At 35.5% G+C, this 23,933-nt stretch overlaps 1 protein-coding gene across 1 annotated transcript; it reads right to left on the bottom strand.

The window, feature by feature from the left end:
- Positions 1-7,062: 7,062 nt before the first annotated feature.
- Positions 7,063-14,414, bottom strand: LOC137649961 (uncharacterized). The gene is made up of 5 exons (XM_068382942.1): positions 14,309-14,414; positions 13,815-13,859; positions 10,778-10,954; positions 9,070-9,157; positions 7,063-8,432 (listed from the first exon to the last, which is right to left on the bottom strand). The coding sequence occupies exons 2-5, from the start codon at positions 13,838-13,840 to the stop codon at positions 7,287-7,289; spliced, it is 1,437 nt and encodes a 478-aa protein (XP_068239043.1). The 5' UTR covers positions 13,841-13,859; positions 14,309-14,414; the 3' UTR covers positions 7,063-7,286.
- Between the last annotated feature and the right edge of the window lie 9,519 nt (positions 14,415-23,933).

The raw sequence follows: 23,933 nt of genomic DNA, 5'->3' as shown, positions 1-23,933 counted from the left end.
CAAGAACAGCTAAAAAGAAGTGTTCGCTCCATCCTTGTCTTCTGGTAGCAATAAGAAACGGTCATTTCTGTGACGACCAATATTTCCCACTTCCATTTTCTCTTAAAGACCTTCGGGCTTCCTATAACTGAATATGATGGCTGTGATTTAAGTTTCATTACCATATATGCAAGTTTTCTAGACATTGAAACTAAATTCAAGGGTTTGCAACATACACCAGATAAAAAATTAGCATACTGTATGCACTTTTGGACTAGGCAACGGTATATTGTTAAAACTGTCCATTTCCTGTGGTAAAATATTGCATCTTTGAAATTAACCTATTTTTTATGAAATGTTTCTCAATTGTATCCACTTATAATGCATGTAGTTTTGACATATTCTAATTGTAAATAAATACATACACAAGTTATAATTTATTCCATAGTTTGTAAGTTGATCGACTCTTATATGCTTTCCAAATCAGCTGACTGAAGCAAAGTACCGAAGGATATTTCGGGTTTTTTAAACTCATTTTGTTCCAACACAGAGTACTTACCTCGAACTACTTTCTTAGGAGAGTCTGGGATCTCAAAATCACGACCAAGAATTTTGTATAGGTACCCCCCCTCTCCGCTGCCTCTCAACGGCGTTCCAGGCCGTAAGGATACTCGCCCAGGTGCGACCCAGGTCACACGTGTGGCCTTGCTTGATAGCCAGTAAGCTTCTGGTCGCTGCGTAGATAACATCTCGCCGCTCTCTCTCTCTCTCTCGTTTATCCTGGCCGTTCACCTTGTGTTTCCATGTGTTACTTTGTGTTCTCATCCCCACGTGTTCCTCACCTTTCCCTTGTGGCGTTTGTTTTTGCTTTTGCCATGGAACCTCAGCGTCGCTGTCCCTGGCCTCAAGCTGTATTTGGTTTTCAGACAACATGATCTTCTGAGTCTGGCCTTTACAATTTGATATGCTATTTGCACATTCACAGGTTTCCACTAAGTTTGTTTGTTTCTGACATCATTCCCTGATTCCAAACTTCTTATTTTATATTTGGCATTATAGTTTCTTGAAATTTTTACCTTAGTCAATAGGGATACAAAATAAACATGTCATATGCTACTTTGTCTACTGTTGTATGATTGAAATGTAAGCAAAACAGCTGCTCTGTATTTAATTGTTCATATAGTAATTTTTGTTTGTTTGTTTAATGTGACGGTATACATTTACGCAGGGATTTCAACCTTACTAATGATACTTATAATTTGCTACCCCATTTAGGTGGAAGATGTGACAAAGAAATTGAGTAAAGAGGTTAGTCTCTTGTAATTTGTTTACTCAGAAGTACCTAACGTGACACATTAGGTATATGAAGTCATATTTTATGGGTTGAAATTTCTCAATATGTGAGACTGGTTGTTACAATAGTGTATATGGTATTGATAATTTTGTGAATGTGTCACCACCCCATGGACTGAGTGATCAGAAGTCCCTTCCAGAGAAGGATCTGGCTATGGCCTGTGCTTGATCCAGTCCCAGTATGTCTGGGGCCTAATCCAATGCTCCCAATAGTTTATACTTACGGGCAAGATCTTGGTAGAATTTTTGCGGGATGGCATAACGCTTATCGAGGCTCCACCTGTGAAAGTATTTCCATTAGGTTCAAGGTTGCCATGTCCCCACTTACTGAATTGGCACTGTTGGAACTTAGGAGTTCCCTATCTTTCACTCATTCATTTATTTGAGGCTACCCTGCCCCATAACGCTCGGGGTACTTGTCATCGCTGTCCTTGAGAATTTTCTGGACTCATCTCAGAATTCTCCCACTTCTGTTGTGTCTTTGGTAGTGTCCGTCTACAACTCCAATTTAGGTTGGAATGTGTTATTAGAGTACTGTACCATTGCTTCCTCTTTGTTGAGTTTGTTTGGAAGGCCTAAGTATTGACTGTCTTCTCGACTGTATCTGGTTCCACTGCATACTCGGCCTAATATGTCTACGTTCTGCCATCCCAGTGAATGCTGACGTATTAGAGCATGCTGACATTACAACGCGTGAGCGAATTCCTCCATGCAACAATTCTGATGCCATTGCACATCATAGAGATTCACTCCCTGAGCATGTTATCTCTACCCAACCACGTAATCATTTGCACTACCAGTCAGCCTCTACAAGGTCCTACTCCTTAAATGGGTCAAGTTTTGAGAAAGTGCTGATACAGGTACAGCTCCTTATCAAAGGAGTGAATAATGAATCTTCCCAATCTTTGTATGGTATCATCGTTCACGCTATGATCTACGAGACACTAAGGATGCTCAGGGAAGAATAAAATCTGCTTGCGCTGCTCTTAAACGTTGGTTGTGCCATTGATGCAATTTTCCCTTAATCGTGGAGTGCAAGAGATTTGTTTCTCAAAACAAAGTTAACACTTTATCCTCGGAAGTTGCCTCCTTTCGCGCTATCTCGCTAGAAGAAAGTTGTTTATATTAATTCCGAGACTCAACCGAACCCTCTGCTTATCAAAAGGTTAAAGGTGTCTGGTTTCAGTTCCAGTTCCATCAGAATAGATGCTCACCAGAACGTCAGCCGGGCAAGCCCAACCCACCACTGTGGTGCCCTACCACAGCAGTAGCCTCCCCAGTAAACAGCTTAAACTCACGGCCCTGGGCGGGGATCGATCTCTTGCCACGCGAATGCGAGGCAAACACGTTACCACTACTAGCCAGGAGGCTAACCCGGTACCTAGTGTGCCAAGCGATTAGTTGATTAACTTCCCCTCCACTTTCTTGATATCCGAAATGCAAAATATAAGGGTGACAGTAATATCGGCCATTCAGGCCTGCTGCTGGTTCGATCACTACTGGTTATAATGAACTTGCGAAGTGAAGAACTCTAGCAGTTTGCAGATCTTTCTTCTACACCGGAGTTTCCCTGTGGGGTAGTTGCAATTCAGAGGCGTCCCCCGCCTCGGATGTTATTTTTTTGACGGGAGACCGAAGTGAATAGCCTGGACCGGGACCTTTTTTACACACCCTGTCCAGTTAGTTGAGAACTGAAATCCCACCTTTGGGATGTGAACCCATGGTCCCCACCCATGTGTGCCATGTGGCTGGAACCTGGTGTTCTTCCTGTGCCACGTGGCTGGGACTGGTGTTCCTCCTGTGCCACATGGCTGGACCCGGTATTTCACCTGTGCTTCGTGGCCGGGACTCGGTGTTCAAATCCTGTGCCATGGATCCCAGGACTGGAATCTGGCTACCACAGTGGCCACACCGGTGACTGACCAGGAAACAAGTGAGAGCTATCCCTGTGGTCCGTTCTTTTCAGTGAGCCGTACCTGCATTATTAGCTTCAAGACCTGGAGTCTGTGACTTTCAGGTTGGAGACTGTCCAGCATCTCTGAGTGAAAGGCTTTATGTCAGACATGTGGAAGATGTCCGCATGTTTCCAGAGGTCCTCTACAGCTGTTCTACAAGGCAAAGAGGACTAATTTCCTGCAACTGCTGTTTTAGAAGGGATATTTTATTGGAGTAGTTTTTACTCAGTTTGCAGACTTTTTGTTGAGAACTCTCGATCACAGCTGTCAAAGGCTACAGATCGGTCGGACTTGAGTATGACCTCTCGATGGAAGGGTACAGGTCTCTATGCTTCTAGGTGTTGTTTAGGCTTGTTAGGAGCTACAAGCAGGCTGTTCCACCCTAGATGGAATGTGACAGTGGCCCACAAGGCTCTTGCAAATTCCTGTCTTAGCCTTTGTGGAGGTCACCGGAAAGGAGTTATGGCTCGCAAGTGTGTTCTTATGCTAGCATCAGAGAAGAGGGGTGTGCAAGTTACACATGCTTTTTCATTAAACGGGGTTGGAAGGTCTTCAGGTTTGTGCCGGACTATGCTGCCCAAACCTAGTGGCCTATGGCCCCCCTGTTCTAGTCCTCTATCTCGTCTTTCTTTGGGAGAAGTCTGGTGTTGATCATGAGCAAGGCGATGAGGTGCTATCTGAAGGGTACCAGACACCTCAGGCTAGAGACAAGTTTTTTTTTTTTTTTTTGTTAGCTCTGTCAGGTGCAAGAAAGAGATATTGGGTAACAGGCTTTCTGGTTTTGTTTGTAGAGCATACTACTTGACTGCTCAATGTGTTGGGACACCAGCTATGGGCTTTGACCCCACCCTAGCATTTAGAAGAAACCTGTCAGTGGACCAATGTTTGGATTCAAGACCACCTTTACAGCTTTTTGCTTGCTAAAGTACCCACATCCTTTGACACCTTAATGCTTGGACTTTAGGTGGCTGCTCAACCTCAATTAGTTCTGCAACCAGTCCACCTCCCTCACGGAACAAGGCTGCATCTTGTCTGTTAACGCGTAGATGCAAGTCTGGAATGAAAGATGGTAATGGTCCTCACTTTGCTTCTCTTTAGATCAAGCGTTGATCACCTACAGGGAAGAAATTGAATCTTCTAGGTTGGGTTACATGGGACCCACCAAGCAGCATGTCTCCCTAATGGAAAGATGAGGGGTTTGTATGTCGTGTTATAACAAATTTTTAAATTATCATTTTTTCTAGCCATACAAACATGAATGCTTTAATCCAACTTCCTTCTCCAGTTCTTGGGTCAAAGATGAATGATCTCCGACTGGACGGGCTGAGGCTCCTCGCCCCACACCCTCACCAGTTGGCCAACTACTTTTGTCCAAGTTTAACAACTGATTCCAGCTCGCACCAATGTAATTTCAGTAGTTAAAGGACTCGTTTGTATGACTTGAAAAAAATACAAATTACATTGAAAATTTTTCCTTAAGTAGTCAGATCATCGAAGTGTTTTCAAATTAAACTGATTATGAAAGACCTTTTCCTTTGGGAAAAAAAATCAGGAAATCAAACTTTTCATTTGTTCCTCCCTTAGTCATAACCATGCATGGTGGCAATTCCATAGCTGCACAAGATTTTAGCATTATGACTACCTCTTGCTTCATTTTCCTTCTATCTTGCTGTCTAAACCTTTATTTTTACTTCATATTACAACTAAAACTTTTTCCAATCACACCTTGGTCTTGGCACCAGGACATGGCCTAAATTCTATTAATTCAAATCAACCCAGACCCCCAGAGTCCTTAGAAATATCCCTACTCTTAAAATCAAAGGAAAAACTTCCAAGGATGATAAATTTACATGCCGTTAGTTGCTGCTTTGTCATGGAACATGTTTAACTTGTGAAAGCCATGAATGCTTTTGAACTAGAGAAACTTGAACCACCTACTCATTGTTTATATTTTTCCCTTTAGCTTCCACCCATATTGTTATCCAACTTTACAGTGGTGATATTTATTTTTAGCTAATATCTGTAAATGTTTCGAAATCACTGCTTCCATGAATAGGAGAAGGCTTATTGTAGGCATTACATTTATAAATATGAAGAGAGAAGGCATAAATAGTAAGGAAGTTATTAAGGCCTTGTCAGGAAGAGGATGTTTCGAAGAAGGCTGATCATTTTTACAAATACGTTAATGATTTTTGTATATGAAATGTTAGCAACTCTAGTAAATCATATTCATATAGAAGATTTACACTCCAACACCCGTTCTTAAAATTTAATGACAAATTAGTACATCTATAGTACTGTATACAGTACAAAAATACAAACAACAATTAACCCTTTTACCTCCAAAGGACGTACTGGTACGTTTCACAAAAGCCATCCCTTTACCCCCATGGACGTACCGGTATGTCCTTGCAAAAAAATGCTATAAAAATTTTTTCTCATATTTTTGATAATTTTTTTTAAAAATTCAGGCATTTTCCAAGAGAATGAGACCAACCTGACCTCTCTATGACAAAAATTAAGGCTGTTAGAGCAATTTAAAAAAATATATACTGCAAAATGTGCTGGGAAAAAAATAACCCTTTGTGGGTTAAGGGTTGGAAATTTCCAAAGAGCCCGGGGGTAAAAGGGTTAAGTGTTTTATTTACATATACTCCATATGTATCTCCAAGGATTGAAATAATAAAATTAGTAAAATACATGAATACCACATACAGTGTACTACACTGAATATCGGAATAAAAAAAAAAAACCAAAGCTTAATCTCATCCATGACCATTATAAATAACACATCAGAGTGTTCTGATGGAGCGTACTTCAGCTTTAAAACTCCTTTCTGTACTTTAATCTTGTAAAATTGTATTTTGTATCAACATATTTGAACCTATGATGTCGATTGTAAAGGATTGTGGCCAAGTGCCAGAACACACTGCTTATCATAGAGTAAGTACTGAGTAAGTCCCTATCATACTGTTCAACAATATAAAACTCAAGGCATCCTGTTTCTGCCCTTGCCATATTGTCAGCTGCACATGTAGACGAAGTAACAGTCTTGCATTTAACACTGTAAACATATCCAATAACTATTTTCAGACACCCCGAAACATATCAGAATTACCCAAATGGGCATCCATAAAATATATAATTTCCTAAAAGCAAAACTATGCTTTATGTTATCCTTCAGCTATTTTTGTATATACGTTGCTATGCTTAAATGAAAATAAAAAGTAGGTTTGCCATTTATTGTGGAAACCTATTTTATACTTTATACCTAGAAAACTGAGAATATCTCCAAAATTTTCATTCTAAATTAAGATTCAAACCTTTCTTTATAGCAGCAAGAGTAGATATAGTTTGAAACAATCAAAATGATAACCCACTTAATACTATACAGTATACCTTTCATATCCATTGTTTCTTGTATGTACACAAGGATCATAGTGACAGGAAAACACCAGCTCAATCAGATATCACAGTAAGCTATGACTTTAATTGATTACTGTACTAATTTTTTTTTCTATCTTTATCATTAGCCATGATTCGTCACTACAGACAGGCCCCCATAAGGTACTTTTAAAAGATCTTCGTAACGGAATTTCAAATTACGACCTTTAGCGTGTTGATATAAACTACCTGTTGTCATGGAGAACAACTAACACTGCAGAGTATGCTTTATGTGTCACTTTAGCATTAGTTTGCCATCATTATTCATGATACTCAATTGGGATTTTGGTGCTACCCATTTTTGGATACTTTTGTATTTTTTTTCTCACTGCTTGTCCTTACTGCAGTGTGCAGGCCAACCACAGGAATAATGGTAAGGAATTGTTATATGTATTGCTGATTGTCTGCTAGTACTGTGTAAGTGTTGGTACACTATTGTACAGTATAGGGTACGGTAATTTATGACATTTCTACGCTCTCGAATACGCATGATATGCTAGACAAGAAATTGAATACTGTATTTACTTGACGGTAGGTGAATACGTTCTCTGCGCTCTACTCCAAAATGTTGAGCAAATGCTTGACTATCTGGGAACAGAACTTCTCAGCAATATCTTTTCGTACAGCAGCAGTATTGTAGTCAAACATCATGGTGAATTTTCCTCTGAAGGTATGAAAATTGATCACAACTGGGTTTTCAATCAAATGGATTGTTGTTGATCGAATGACATGGCTGATTTTGACGTGTTCTCCTCCCTCTGTCACTAGTGGAGTCACATTTCCTAAGTTTGAGGTCACAAAATCTCCCTCATATACTTTGTCGGACAAAAGGAACTCCTCTGAATATGGTAATTCATCAGTATCCAGCAAGCGAAGTGCGTTATCCATAAGCACTTTCCCACTTTCAATACCCTCTTTAATATCTTGATGCAGCGAACGAACATAATCCCAAAACTGATCACCAAGGTTTCTAGGTGTTTCTGTATACAATTTCAAAGGCCCTCCGATATGGCAGCCTAAGGAAATAGGTGGTTTACTTTCCCAGTATCTTCTCAGGTTAACTAAGTGGAAATTCTGAACACAGTAGGAATCTTTCACAATGCCAAATTCTACTAAGGTGTCAATCATTGCTAAGCCAGCAAGAGCCGAGAAAGCGGAGTTCACAGTGACTTTCTCTTGTCGACATTTTTGTATAAGCTTCAAAGTTACATTCGTATTCAGAATCCTCAATAAAGTTACTGTTCTCTGTTCTGTTGATGTCATGGCAGAAGCTTGTGTAATGTTTACCTTATGTTTTTTTTGGACCTCTTTTTCATTAAATAATTTGTCTCGAAGACAGGAATCTGCTTCAATCATTTCTTTCCTATTCAAAATTGCCTTTACTGTTGCATCCTCTGGTAAATATTCACCTAATGGTTCATCATCATTTATAGGCTTATTAGAAATGATATCATTTAACATGGAAATGAAGAAACCCATTGTGTACATGTTTGATGTACCATCCACAACACCATGATGGAAACCAAAGAACATGAAGCAGCTGTGTTTCATGTCAGGGTCTAGGTCCTCTGGGTCTGTGTCCGAGATTTTGTCTGGAGAATCCTTCAGCAGATAGGTACAGAATAAAGGACCAGTTTCAGTTTTGTAGCGATAAGTGCGGAGGATGTCCCTTGCTTCTTCAACTGTCTTACCTCTAAGAACCTGTTTGTAGGAAAATAAAGAAAACTAAGTTGACTGTCATACAGTATTTTTATAGATAGTACATCTAGAATGAAAAAAAAACAATGCAATGGAAGGATGAAAATTGTTTTGCATGAGTGATCAAGATTTGAATAGATAGAAAAGTCTGACTGACTGACTGATTTGAGTCATTGGGCATCATAGCGGGCAATCACTGATTCATTCAGTTACTGCTGATCTTATTATCATTTTGGTTTAGCAATGCATTGATTGTTATTGTATATTCTAGGCAATATTTGGTTCCTTCATGTCTTGCCTTCATTTCTTGATTACAGAGGAGCCCAAAGAGAACCCCAAAAATTGGTGTTCACCGGTAAATTTCTTTATTCTGAATGTTTTCAACTGTATTGTTAACTATTTTTTCAATGATAGTTCAGTAGAAATTACATCTGGGATGGTACAGCAATAAATGAATGGAAGCAAAATTAATGGTTTTGGTAGATTGAATACTTTCCTCATTATTATGAAGTATTTATTTATTCAAGGCCATTTATTAACCTTACGTTGTTAACTATCATTAACTAAATTACAAGATATTTCACTAACATACTGTATCATATGTGGATGTAAAGATGAAAAAGGTTATGGTTTCACTTACCTGAAAGTCCACATTAGGATTGGTGGCTCGCTTTACCCACGCAGTCCCGTTGCGTGAAGCAAGTGCCACTCCGAGATTTGGCACTCGTCTGAAAATATGTTTTATTATTAATGTTTATCAACTTATTTACTATACTAAAACCATTTTAGGAGTGGTCTTCAAGACCATTTGCAGCGTTGCTGATTCTCCTTAATACATCTCTCTTTACTCCACTAAATGAAGGGGAAAAAAATGACAAACTTGGAGATCTGGCACTCACATTATACCACACTATGGAGAGTTCCCTGTGTCATATCCTTCGTCCTGATGAACGAGAAATGGCGTACAGCTTCTACCAGTTTTATTAAATGGGAAAAGGAAAAGGTAATTGTTAAGTTTGGAATCAATCAAGCAGTAAAACGTGTCTCATATGCATCAGATATGTCAACGAAAGGGCAAACTCATCTTTTGAAAGTCAGATAACTGGCAAATAACCCTCGGACTGCCAAAATTGAGAGCCTGTTCTAGCAAAGGGTTAGCTAAGTTAAAACCACCAGATATGAAAATACTCTAACCCATACAAATTGAGGAAATTAATTTATTCGGTATCTAAATTCAGATTCTTTCCTTTTGCATGATCATTTTTCTAGAGCAGATAACTTTGTTGTTTGTTATAGCTACAGGATTTCAAGTTGATAGACAAAACTAAGGAAACAATTTAAAGGGAGTACCAGATTAAAGGATTATATACTTTCACTATTCAAATCTGGCTTAATGACTTGTTAGCCAACCTTTTTCTCCTATTCTTGGCCTGCCCATATATTACAGAGATCGAACCAGCTAGTGTGCTTTTGAAAGATCAGAAGGAAGAGGCAATCGCCGCAAATGGGCTGTACTCTCACTCATAGATTGATGATAATTTTTTTTTTTAAGAATACAATTGGTGCAGCAATACAAGGATGTGCAGCACACGCCAAGCACTTAAGGAAGTGTTTTGACTGTCTGATTAAAGAGGCATTGGAGTGTTGATCAGACCCCCATTTAATCTCAGCATCCGTTTATATTCTCTTAAGTTATTTGTAAATGGATATCAAACACTGGCTTTCCTTCGGGTAACAAAACTGTGCTGAAGCTGTAAATAAATTTAATGAGGGAAACATTTTGTTCCCAGGATGGCTAGAAACATCAGAAAGACAACTGATCCTTGTTAATGACAGACAAAAAACCAATGTGCTGAAATCCCAATATGAATTATCATCATTTTACTTATTAACCATTGTTGCGGTTAATAAGTACAAAGTAAATGGTAGTTATCAAGGAATTATAAAATACAATTGTGGTCAATTACCACCTCTTAGATGGCAATAGTACATCCTACATCAGACCTGGTACAGAGACAATTGTGTCATTGTACTTTGTTTTATGTGTTTGGTAGAAACTTAGGTGCTCTCCATGTATTGCTTCTTAAGAAAGATCCTTTGCTAGATGAGGCTGATAAATTTTTTAAGCTAGTAGTATTACACAGGAATTTCCTCTTTCAATCATTTATTATATACTGTACTGTACCATTCCATCTTATTGAAGAAATTCTGTTGCTAAGGTCTTGCAACAGGCTAACACAGCATTTAGAAAGCCTGGGCTGCTACAAATGGCGGTTGAACTTGCTAGAAATAAGCTTTCCACGTTATGTCTATCAGGAAGAAGAGAATAATTTAAATTTATTAGTTACCTGTAGACGTGGGTGACAGCTCTTTTGACATGTTCATCCTGCAGAGGAGCCTTGCTCTTAAGATTGAGTTGATACCATATCAAGAAATTTCCGTGTTTGTGTCCGGTATCCATCACTTGCTCCCATAACGAGGCCTTTCTCATCCATTGCCCGTTGAAATAATTGTCATCATTTGGTCTGGAAAAAAATGTCTTGAGAATTATTGCATTTAAAACAATTGTATCTACATTTTTGCATTGCTACAATTACTTATCCTAATCTTTTAGTTTACAAGGTTAATCTGCTTTTAATTCACCTTTTTATGTATGATACAGCATTGTTAGAATAATTTTTGAAGCCTGTCCAACTTCATGTTAGTCTAAGTTTGAATAAACCTTGCAATGTTAAATTCATGATTGGTACATATGATATAAAAGTTTAACAAGGTAACTTGAGGTCTAAATGATGATTTAGAAAGAGAAAGTACTTAGATGCCTTGAATTGGAATATGAACTGAACCTATGTTTCTTAAATTATTAAATATGATAAAAATGAATGAATGTTATCCTGTAAAGTTATAAAATTGTGGATAAATATCAAAGAGATGAAAACTGATACATTCCATTGATATGAATTACCCTTTTGATAGATAAGTTTATTTTCAAACTTGAAAAGAACGGTGTAGGTTGTACTTTTCTTAACATCATTATAGAATATGTAAGTCATGGATTCCAGAGAGTGGTTGTTGATGGACACCACTGTGACTATAGGATTGTAATATCTGGTGTTTCCTCAGGCCCATTACTTTTCGTACTACTGTATATATGTATGATGTGTGCCTTGTACTAGAATATAAGCTTGCTGAATATTTTATATTAATGTAAACTAAGGGTGATGTAGAATCCCTCATTAAAGATATAGTTAAGATTAGTACACGGTGTAAATTATAGGGCATGAAGTTAAACCCTAACAAAACATGATTGCTAATAAATCAAGTCCCTTTAACTATTATATAAAATCAATTTAGATTTTAGTTGTGATTTATGATTGCAAATTTACTTTTGAGAAGCTCATTTGATGTTTCTTCTTCAATTGCACCAAAAATTGGCTTATTCAGAAAGCCTTTTAAATTGATTTTCAGCGATCAATGTGTTCTAAAGAAATTTTTTATTTCTTTCATTCTACCTTGTTTCGAGCATTATTCTCTTGTTTGGCCTTCAGTTGCCAACTCATAATTTGTTGGATAGACTCTTACGGTTTATTAAATTCCATATTTCTGATCTGGATATTAATATCTGGCACCATCGTTAAGTTAGTACTGTATGCATGCTGCATAAGATTTTTCATTATTCAAATCATACATTGCATTGAAATCTTCCCAGTCTGTACCATCTTGTACATCGTAATAGGTATGCAGTTAATTCTAACAGTCATGGTTTCTCCATCATAAGGCCTAATACTGGACAGTATTCTAGAAGTTTTATTCTAGCTGCAGGTAGGTAGGTTTGTTGATCAGGGCACCAGTCACCTGTTGAGATACTACCACTAAGTAGATATTGGGTCCTTTGACTAGCCATACAGTACTACATTGGATCCTTCTCTCTGGTTAAGGCTAATTTTCTCTTTGCCTACACATACACTGAATAGTCTGACCTATTCTTTACATATTCTCCTCTGTCCAAATACAGCTGAACATTGAGATTCACAAACTATTCTTCTTCGCTCAAGGGATTAACAAATGCACTATGATGGTTCAGTGGCTAATTTCCTCTTGATAAGGGTAGAAGAGACTTTAGCTATTTAAAACAGCTCATCTTGGAGAGGGACACTCCAAAATCAAACCATTGTTCTCTTGTCTTGGGTAGTGCCATAGCCTCTGTACCATGGTCTTCTGCTGTCTTGAGTTAGAGTTCTCTTGCTTGAGGGTACACTCGGGCACACTATTGCATCTTATTTTTCTTCCTCTTGTTTTTTTTAGTTTTTTTATGATTCATATATAAAATTTTTATTTTAATGTTTTTACTGTCCTTAAAATATCTGATATTAATTGTTTATTAATTCTCTTGTAGTTTGTTTATTTCCTTTCCTCACTGGGCTCTTGTCCCTGTTGGAGCTCTTGGGCTTATAGCATCCTGCTATTCCAACTTGGGTTGTAACTTAGCAAGTGATAATAATAATAATACTACTACTACTACTACTACTACTAATAATAATAATAATAATAATAATAATAATAATAATAATAATAATAATAATAATGAGGATAATGATGATAATAATAACTAAATTGTTTATTGATCTTTCTAATTGAGAGGTGTAATCAATAAAATTTAGAAGTTCAAACTTTTTATAAATTCTATTTTGTTAAACAAATTGACATAAGACTCATTCTTTAGTTTATATTATTATTATTATTATTATTATTATTATTATTATTATTATTATTATTATTATTATTATTATTATCTAAGCTACAACTTTAGTTGGAAAAGCCTGATGCGATAAGTCTAAGAGGCCCAACAAGGAAAAATAGCCGAGTGAGGAAAAGAAATAAATAGACTACAAGAGAAGTAATGAACAATTGAAATAAAATATTTTTTAGAACAGTAACAACATTAAAATAGATCATTCATATATAAACTATAAGAACTTCAAGAGACAGAGAATAAGATAGAATAGTGTGCCCAAGTGTGAGTGTACCCTCAAGCAGAGAACTCTACCCCACGATAGTGGAAAACCATGGTACAGAGGCTATGGTACTACATAAGTCTAGAGTCCAATGATTTGATTTTGGAGTGTCTTCCTATCTTAGCATTGTTGCTGATTTTAGAATATTTTGTATTTTTTATTCATTACTTCCATATTGTAGTTTAATTATTATTTTCTTTTTTCTTTTTTTCACTGGTCTGCTGTTGGAGCCTTTGGGCTTGTAGCATTCTGTTTCTCCAACTATTGTTGTAACTTATCTAGTAATGATAATAATATAAAGAATTTAAATGACAATGAAGAGAAAGATATAGCATTGCTGAACAAACAGTTTAAAACAAATTTGACTTACTTGATGGGGCTCGCTGGTTGAGACATCACAGGGGCAGATCTAAATCTGAGAAAAAGAAGTAAAAAGATATAAATAGAGAAAAAACACGAGGGTTTTATATTCTTCTCTGATAAAACAGCAAAACTTTAAGATATTTTCCTTGATTTTTTTGTAGGTGGGTGGAAAGAAATGGGGTGAAAATCATAATTTTATATATTTTTTATGCAGCTATAAAAAGAAAAAATCATCCATTATTAAATGAAATTTCTACACGGCTGTAAAAGGGGGAAATTATGAAACCTTTGAATTAGCTTTCCAAGCACTTATAAAAGGAGGAAATTATCAAACATTTCGGTGTCACCAAGTCCTTTGATAGCAAAATTAATATAAGAATAATTCCTTATCTATCTAAAATGTCTTTGAAATTAATTTCAAAGGCATTCAGAGAAAAATGAAATAAAAGAACAAACGTGTTAATTACTGCTAATATAAGTAAAAAGTCTGTATATACTCACCAAACTCTGTCTAGTTATTGTTCTATCCTGTGGGAAGAACAAGCTTACAATGCTTGAAATGGCATTCAACCTCACACTACTTCTGGAGATAAATAAGATAACAGAAATCTCATTTTATACATCGTTGATTTTCTTGGATAAGTTGACATATTGATACTAACAGACTATGCATGACTACAAGATAAGATAGGAGTTGCCCGATTTATCGTATGTGGATATTTTTTTATCAAATTTCATTTCATGTGGTAATTATTTGTTCAATTAACATGATTCTATTGAGGAAAATATTGATTTTTAATTGTGACATACAGTAACATGTTAATGTATTTATGGAGAGAGAGAGAGAGAGAGAGAGAGAGAGAGAGAGAGAGAGAGAGAGAGAGAGAGAGAGAGAGAGAGACTAATAATTATTATTAACCATTACCATTTTATCAATGCCTATTTTTCTTTTGTTATTTTAGAGCTTTATTTAAAATGTAACATTTACTTCTGTATCTATAATATTGCCGTGGAGTTATGTGATAAGTCTTAAATATTTTATCATAGATGCATATCAGAGGTTAAAAAAAAAATTAAATTATTGTAAAAAGTGTACAATATACAAGTTTCATATGTTTTATTTGCAAACATTTCATTGTTATTTGATACATATTTTTTACGGTGTACAATAGTTTTTTTTTTCTTTTTTTTTTTTGTAATAGCATTTCTGATGAGCCATAATCAAACATTCAACATTTCTTTTCATGTCAAGATATAAAATTTAAAATAAGAGTGCACTTATCATGTGTATACAGTAACTATTTTAATTAATGTATTGTCCTTAAATTATGCTGATTGTAGGCCATGTCAGCACATTCTCCTTTTCAATGATCAGCCAGTTTGATATCACCCATATCTGAAGATAAATCTACTTTAATTCGTGCAGTACATTGATTATGCTTTGTAATGCTGACGAAGGTTTAGGTTCACTCACGTCAGTTTTCTTCTCCATTTCAGTTCATTTTAGCTCCTTTTTTCTGCAGCAATAAAAACAACCTTTCTAAGTTTAACAGAATTTTTGGTTGAAATTTTATATTCTGTAAAAGTGGACTAAAGAATCTTGATAGCATGCAAATAATAGTTGACTTTTGATATAACACAAAATAACCCTAATGAAAATAATGCAAAGATTCGTCATTAAAGATGATTGAAATTAAGGCCAAATTCCTTCTAATAACATTTTTAAGACAAGTTTGAAAATGATGTTAACCAAACTCTATAAACATGGTTAAAAAACTTACGTCAAAATTTGAAGGGATATTTTCCTGTGCTTTTGGCTACTATGTCAGATGTGTGTGTGATTGTTTGTGAACTATAATAACCGGAGAGAACCGCCAATTACAGGTGAGGAAGATTTGACCAATCAGAGGACAGGAATTTACCGGCAAAAAGAGTTTCTTATGATTTGCTGTACGAAAAGCCTGCCAGAATTTCCGTAAAATTTCTTTTAAACGCTCTAGCTGTGGGGGGGGGGACGGAGCTGATGAATTTTTAAGGTACTACAGAACACTTATTTTCATGCCCAAAATTAGGACAATTAATGAAACAAGACATAGACGTAGGTATGTTGCAAAATCCGTGCAGGGATCTGGTTGCATACATAGGGCAGTGCATATGAAAGAATTTAAAAAGTCCAGACTGACCACAATAGGTTGCCAAAACTGATGATAGCAAGGTGTTATCCCAACTGATTTCAATGTAGAATGAGATAAAAGTGAAGACTAAGAATTTCATTATTAGTTTAGTTGTTGTATATGTAAAATAAGCTTAATTATAATAATAAATATAAGCTTAAAAGCTTTGCAGTTATCTATAATGTGATAGAGTAGCCGCAAACTTATTTGCGGGGCGGCCAGTTGGCAAGAGGCACCTGTCATTCCTCCCTAGGTCAGCTCTTGATGGTAAATCTAAAAATGTTAAGATTATGTTAGAACCGGTGACTATTATTATGTAGAGCGTAATAGTAAAGTAACAACGTAACTTTAATTCGTATTTTGTTATATTTCATGTTTAAAGTAATTGAACAAAATCATGTTTTTAAAGGAAAGATAGTGTAAGATACCAGCAGTATACATATTTCAGATAAAAACAGCAAATTTTATAGAAAAAAATTCAAGACTAAATATAATTTAGTGATAGAATATTATTACCTTTAAAATAGAAGAACGATAGTAAACTTATAGATGGAGATGAGACAGAAAAAGTCCCTTTTAACGAAATTATTGCGTGTGACTCATTATATTTGACGTCACGCAATCTCATATTTTATGAATGAATTCAACTGGGTATAGGTAAAATATCTATACTTATTGTAGATAGATTAAGACTTAAAAATTGATTTTTTTATAAATACAAACTCAAAATATTATATATTTTTTTTTTATTACAATAGATCATAGCTCTTGTTCAAACGGGTAAGCAAAATAAATACGTCCTTTTTGAAGGAATAAGTAATTTGGTTCTGGCTACGATGTTAGATGTATCTGTGTGAAATTGTTTTAAAAGGCAACCACCAATCACAGCTGAAATGATACAGCCAATCAGAGGACTGGACTATCCCGCCAAGAGTGAGTTACGGGGAACGTAAGAGTTGCTGTTCGAAAAACTTGCCGCATTTCCATAAAATATCTTTCAACATGAGGACGGACCTGAAGATTTTTTGTTTTTGTTTTTAAGAGAATTTAAGATATATTTTATTCATAACACATGGGAACGGTCTATTATAAGTGTTTTAGTAACATATTTTATCAGAGGGATACATAAGAAAAATGCGTCTTTGTGACGTCATAAGGAGTAGGATGAACTCTAAAGCTTGATTTAATGACCGATTTAATCTCTCTGCTGGTTTGAGTGAGCTATAGAGGAACATTTGGCCAATATTCGATGTTAAAGTAAATACTTATATTTTATCGATCTTATATAATGAATAAACTACAAATCATGGCTTTAATTCGCACTTTGTTACATTTCAAGTATATAATGTAAATTATTCGAAGGAATAATAGAATGTTTTGGGCCGGCCCTAGCTATAGGCTCCCCCAAAATCCCAATCCTTAGCTCACAAGGATGGTGAGGTTGCAGACACTACAAGAAACTATCGAGCTTGAACAAAACTCGAACCACAGTCTGACAGATCCCAAGGCAAGGATGTTTCTAATGGACCGCCATCAAGGTAAATGGAATTCAATTTGCTCTTTTACAATTTAGTTTCAGCAAAGTACACTGTGTTGCTAATGAAATTTTAGTCTGCAGAATTTCAATTTCGATATTTGAACAAACAACGTGGAACCGACTCCGGAAGTAATTCGGGTGTTTCGATTTAACGTCCTCATTATTATTATTATTATTATTATTATTATTATTATTATTATTATTATTATTATTATTTTAAGCTAGGCTATAACCCTGGTTGGAAAAAGAAAGATGCTATAAGCCCAAGGGCCCCAACAGGGAAAAATAGTCCAGTTAGGAAAGGACTGCATCTAATTTTGTAAGATCTAGTTTTATCTAGTCGGACAACACATTGTTCTGGTTCTTTATCATAAGATAAACTCGCATAAAAAGTCACATTATCATAAAGACAGCGCTCAGGAAATTGAAATAAACAGAGTTCCCGTCCCCCCCCCCCGAATGGTTTCAAGGTTTTTATAGAATATAAATATTTGATAATTTTTCTTTGCATGTTCATGAGGCGAACTTTGATATGATTTTTTTACCACAGAGAGAGAGAGAGAGAGAGAGAGAGAGAGAGAGAGAGAGAGAGAGAGAGAGAGAGAGAGAGAGATTCAGTCATCGATGTCATAACAATATTAACTTTGCATACAGAATTAAAATCACTATTATTACATAGGAAAGCCTTATGAATTGCTGGTAATAAAGTATAAATTGCAAAAATCATCTATTACGAAAGAATTAATTTCTCGAAAGCAGAGGAGCAATTCCTAATTCATATCCAAATTCAATGAAGTCCATTCATTTGTCGGAAAAAAAATATTCATAATAGTTTTTCGAAATTTGTCAAAAACATGAAATATCTGTTTTGATGTTACTGTTTGTTAAAATGTTATTCTAATAGTTCATTATTTCTCAGATCGTTTATTAATTTCCTTATATCCTCTCCTCACTGGGCTACTTTTCCCTGTTGGAGCCTTTGGGCTTGTAGCATCTTGCTTTTCCAATTAGGGTTGTAGCTTAGCTAGTAATAATAATAAGTTGAATTTGTTAGTGTACTTCTTTAGTAAATTTCAAGAAAGCAAAATAAACTCCAGAAATACTTTGGGTAATTGCTCTGAGGTCAAATATGAGAGACGAACTCATAATCGGGTACTGAAGAATTAATTAACATAATTAACACTGGATCTTCATCCTCATCGGGTGACTTATAATGACTAAATCGAACTGTTTTAATGAGGTCATCCAAGATACCCTGTTGTTTGTTAGCTTGTTGCAAGCAGTGTTGCCAGATGGATTAGTGTAAAAATCTCCAAAACTCATAATAAAAATTCATCAAAACAACCCAAAAATCCCCTTTTCCACAAATATATTTATTTCTGATCATGTAGGCTTTACTCAGAAATTATTAATTATAATTCATATAAGCGCAAGCAAACTAATTGCAACAATATAAAGGTTTACTCATCTTTGTTTCTTCTTCATAGAAATTTGTACGGAATATCCCCATGAGAAACTATCCAGGAATAAATCTCAAAATCTAGGGATAAATCCCCATATCTGGCAACACTGGTTGCAAGAGAAAGAAAACGCAATGGGCTAGGGTAAGAATTATCTGTGAACTCGAAACCGTTCAGTTTTTAAACTTGAATAGAGATCGATCTTCCTTTGTTTTAGTGTATGATGTCAACCTCTTGTTAGAAATACAAAAAAAAACATAAAAAAGGATCAAGACTAGATAAATCGAAGGAAAAATTTTACCGATCTAGTAGGTTGTTTAAGTCTCGATTCATATTTTATAGTATAGTTATTAATTTTACTTCAACACTTTTCGTAATTTGTTTTGTTTTCTTATACAACTTTTATATTTTTACCTCTCGGTTTCTTTTCCGTAATGAGGAGTAGGAACATCTTTTTCCAACTAGGATTGCAGCTTAGATTTCAATAATAATAATAATAATAATAATAATAATAATAATAATAATAATAATAATAATAATAATAATAAAATAGTGGCAAGACAAAATACTTAGCTACATTTCAGGAAAAAATGAAGATATGATCACAAGGAACAGTTCGTGGCTGATAAAGACAGCAATCCAATCAGGGTAAATGCTGGGTGGGACCACGACGAAACATCTTTATCGAAGACAGGTTTAAAGGAAAAGCAGAAGCGGTGACAAGTTCCAAAGCGTTATACCGTAGATTTTATCTTACATGAGAGACAAATGGCAATTAATATTAGATTTACCATTTGATTTTTGTAAAATACTGAATCTGGTCTTGCAAGAAATGTATGTATATTTGGATTCAAAGTCACTCATTACGCATTATTATTATTATTATTATTATTATTATTATTATTATTATTATTATTATTATTATTATTTGCTAAGCTACAACCCTAGTTGGAAAAGCAGGATTCTATAATCCCGGGGGCCCCAACAGGGAAAATAACATAGTGAGGAAAGGAAAAGGGGAAAAATAAAATATTTTAATGACAGTAACAACATTAGAATAAATATTTCCTTTATAAACTATAAACACTTTAACAAAATAAGAGGAAGAGAAATTAGATAGAATAATGTGCCCGAGTGTACCCTCAAGCAGGAGAACTCTAACCCAAGACAATGGAAGACCATGGTACAGAATGTTGACATCCACAAGTATAATAATCGAAAGAGAAATGGCATTTTTATTCTTTTTTTGTAGATCTTAACCATTAATTGTACTCTAACTTAAACTCAAGTATTTGAGTAAAAGTTCCTATTATGCGAAATCACAACTAAGTTCTGTTTTTCTTATCATTATTAGGGATTATGATGACTTTTTTTTTTTTGCTTATACCTGTGACACTGGGACAGTAAACGATGGCGTCTTTGGATTGCAAGGATTGCAAGAAGATTTATGTGGAGATGCAGATACACTTCTCAGATTACGAACTAATGTATTCATATTGGTGTTCTTATGCAGATGAAGATCCATTGTACATCCGTGAACACAAGTTTTCCTCTTGTACATCCCTGTTGTGCATAATTCAGGAATATTTTTCTATCGTATCTTTAGAAAACTAGGAGAGAGATCGTTTTATTGATTGTTCACGGTGTGTATGTGTAAATTCTATCGAGCTTCTGAGTTGACCGTTCATCTCTTGTCTTGTTATCTGTAACCTGTTTTCTCAAAAGCAATGTTTTGTCTAAGCAAGAATCCCTTGTCAAAGGATATTTTAGGCTATTTTAGACTGTCTTGAGCATTCGTGAGAAAATGATAATGGGATTTATAATAATTTGTCGAATTAGGGACTTGTAATGATATTGGAATGAAATACTGGGTCATCAGCAACATAATATTACAGTATTCCAAGTTAGAACAAAGACCTAACCAGGTACCAGATATTGTTTGGCATTTGTTGCCTCAAGAACAAGCTAAATTATCTTTACATCTAAAGGTCGCTCGTTAATGGGATAGGCTAGGAACAGTAACAATACCGCAGAGACAGGACAATGCATAAAAACTAACCATATATACATACTCCAGCACCCAATTCCACTACACCCAAGCTAGGACCAGGTACTGGTTCATGGCTGCTGATGACTCAGCTGGTTGAACTATATATGCTCCCCCAAACACCCCATTCATATCTTCACATAACAATTTAAAGGACAAACACTCAAGGTGTTAAGGCCTATTTCATTTTAGAAGATTAGCAACCACACACACACACACACACACACACACACACACACACACTCACACACACTCTCTCTCTCTCTCTCTCTCTCTCTCTCTCTCTCTCTCTCTCTCTCGTTGATAGGGGACATACCGGGGGTCATCATTACTTTTGATAAGTTATTTTAGGATCCTACAAAACTTTGAGCCGAGACATATTGGCTACTGATATACAGCAAGGATATATTATTCCGAAGGCTATACTCTCTCTCTCTCTCTCTCTCTCTCTCTCTCTCTCTCTCTCTCTCTCTCTCTCTCTCTCTCTCTCCTGGGACTATAAGTAGCAGTAGTGAAATTGATAATAGTACAATGAATTATTACTGAAAGATATATATAGTTCGAAAGAGAGAGAGAGAGAGAGAGAGAGAGAGAGAGAGAGAGAGAGAGAGAGAGAGAGAGAGAGAGAGAGAGAGAGAGAATGGGTTTCTCGTATACAGTAAGGCCTATATAGAAAGCAGAGTATCAGGATAGTTCTAATTTTTCATATTTAGTCAACCTATAGAAAATGGGATGAAATACATTATAGTGAAGATGCTAATAAATCCAGTATTAAGTTATATTTTCAAAACGAATAGTATAATTTTCATTAATTTTGAAGAGGTTTAGTTGTGGTCTACTTAAAAGTAGATTATAATTCTGTACTTTTATGTATAAATGAAGCTCCTTTCTCTTTCGAAATCTTTTTATATATCTTTCAAGAATAATGTTTTAGTTTATTACTATCAACCTCACTAACGCTAGTTCTATAATTCCAGTTTATACCAGCAATTCAGTGCAGATTTTAATGTATCGGGACTCGGGAGGGCCAAGATCACTAAGAGTGTAGAATAAGTAAGTGAAAAGGCTTTGAAATATGATGGAACCTTTCATTTTATGGAACGTGAACCCTTGTTACGCTCCCATGTCCAGTGTTACCAGATATGGGAATTTATCCCTAGATTTGGGGATTTAAGATGTCTGATGGGGATATGCTGTTCAAATTTCTATGAAGAAGAAATGAAGATGAGTAAACCTTTATATTGTTGCAGTTAGTTTACTTGCACTTGTATGAAGTATAGCGAGTAATTTCTATATTAGTAAAGCCTGTAGGGTCAGAAGAAAATTTATTTGCGGAAATGGGAAGTTTTGTGGATTTTTTTATCATGAGTCTTGTGGATTTTTAGACTAACCCATCTGGCAACGCTGCCCATGACAACAGGAAAAGTTTGTATACATTGAACTGTTCTGTGCATTTCTTGTTTCTTTCACTGTGAAGGTAATGTGTAATAACTTCATTGAAATTCAAATGATTTAACAGTTAAAGTCGTCCTCTTTCTTAATGTTAAACTAGCTTGATAGAAGTGTATTTTATAGCCTAGTCTTATATTTTTCGAGTTCTGGTAATTTATGCTAGTTAATAGGGTTTTATTATAGTTATGGACGGGACAAGCTTTTCTAATGAAGGTCAAATTCGGTTAAAACGTGTTATTTACTACGGGAAAATATATTTTTTGGTCGAAATGTCGTCCCGTCCGTAACTATAATTTTACAGATTATAGACCTACCCCCAGAGTAACCTTAGCAGTACAGAATGGCTTTAGGGGTAACTTGGAATTTTCCAAAATGTGATTAAAAGTAAACATTGCTGTTGAGGAAATGTCTCTCCTGACTTAGGGAAAATTTGAGGTTAAAACTTATCAATCTCATTTAATTCCACCTCTTTCAATCTCTCATATGATTAGTACAATTCTTATATAGCTTTTCACATGCTCTTTCCATGTAGGTGATTATTATTATTAATATCGAGGGTGGCATGCTTCTGAAGTTTTACCACCTTACCCAACCTCACTTCACCTACTTTTACCTTACCTAACTTCACATTACATGGCCTTACCTTACCTGATCTCACTTTAAGGTATCTAATCTCACGTAATTTAGCTCTCATTATCACTTTAAGGTATCTAATCTCACATTAACTTACCTAATCTCATTTTACAGTACCTAATCTCACATTATCATACCCTATCTCATTTTACATTCCCTTACCTTACTAAGGCTACTTTCACGCAATGTTTTGCCAATGCAACAACGACTTGTACATCTTTTAGAGTCATTCCCACTTTGCGCGTGCAGGATTTCGCTGCTGCATTTCTGCAAAAAGAGCTTGGGACCGCTAGGCATATGCATTGACGCAGATGGATGCGGTGTCCAGTGGACCATCATATTCAATACACACTTTTGCACCTTGAGTGTATCACACGCACTTAGGGCGTGGTAACCTAATATACTAAGGTAATTTAGTATAGGTCCACGCTTCAAGGTCTGAACGTCTTTATGATTGAATGTGAAATCGTTATAGAACTCCTTATATCTTTAGTGGCGACGAAACCGGTGTTGTAGGATAAAAGTCTTGAAGACAAACTCAAAATTTGTTCACAACATTTTTTTTTAATTAAAGCATGTAAAATCATGTAGATTATCAAGTTACATATTTGTATTATTAAATATCTTGTTAACTTTTTGTGTACAATAATATCACTCTTATTATTATATGAAATATATATACAGTACAGTGGAACCTCTACATCCGAATTTTCCAACATCCGAAGTAAAATTCGAGCAAATTTTTACTCTACACCCGAATTTTATTTCGACACGAAGTAAGCAATTTTTGTCGTACCGGTTGTATCCGAATTTTTCGACACGC

Source organism: Palaemon carinicauda, chromosome 11 (genome assembly GCF_036898095.1).
Source record: "Palaemon carinicauda isolate YSFRI2023 chromosome 11, ASM3689809v2, whole genome shotgun sequence".
Taxonomy (NCBI): Eukaryota; Metazoa; Arthropoda; class Malacostraca; order Decapoda; family Palaemonidae; genus Palaemon; species Palaemon carinicauda.
Note: the sequence above shows the minus strand (reverse complement) of the source record. Positions and strands in the feature narration are given on the sequence as shown.

Coding starts and splice junctions, on each gene's coding strand:
- LOC137649961 (XM_068382942.1), bottom strand. CDS start 13,840: ATGTCTCAACCAGCGAGCCCCATCAA. Junction 10,955..13,814: donor CAACCAGCGAGCCCCATCAA/GTAAGTCAAATT, acceptor ATTTTTTTCCAG/ACCAAATGATGACAATTATT. Junction 8,433..9,069: donor ATCCTAATGTGGACTTTCAG/GTAAGTGAAACC, acceptor TCCTACAAACAG/GTTCTTAGAGGTAAGACAGT.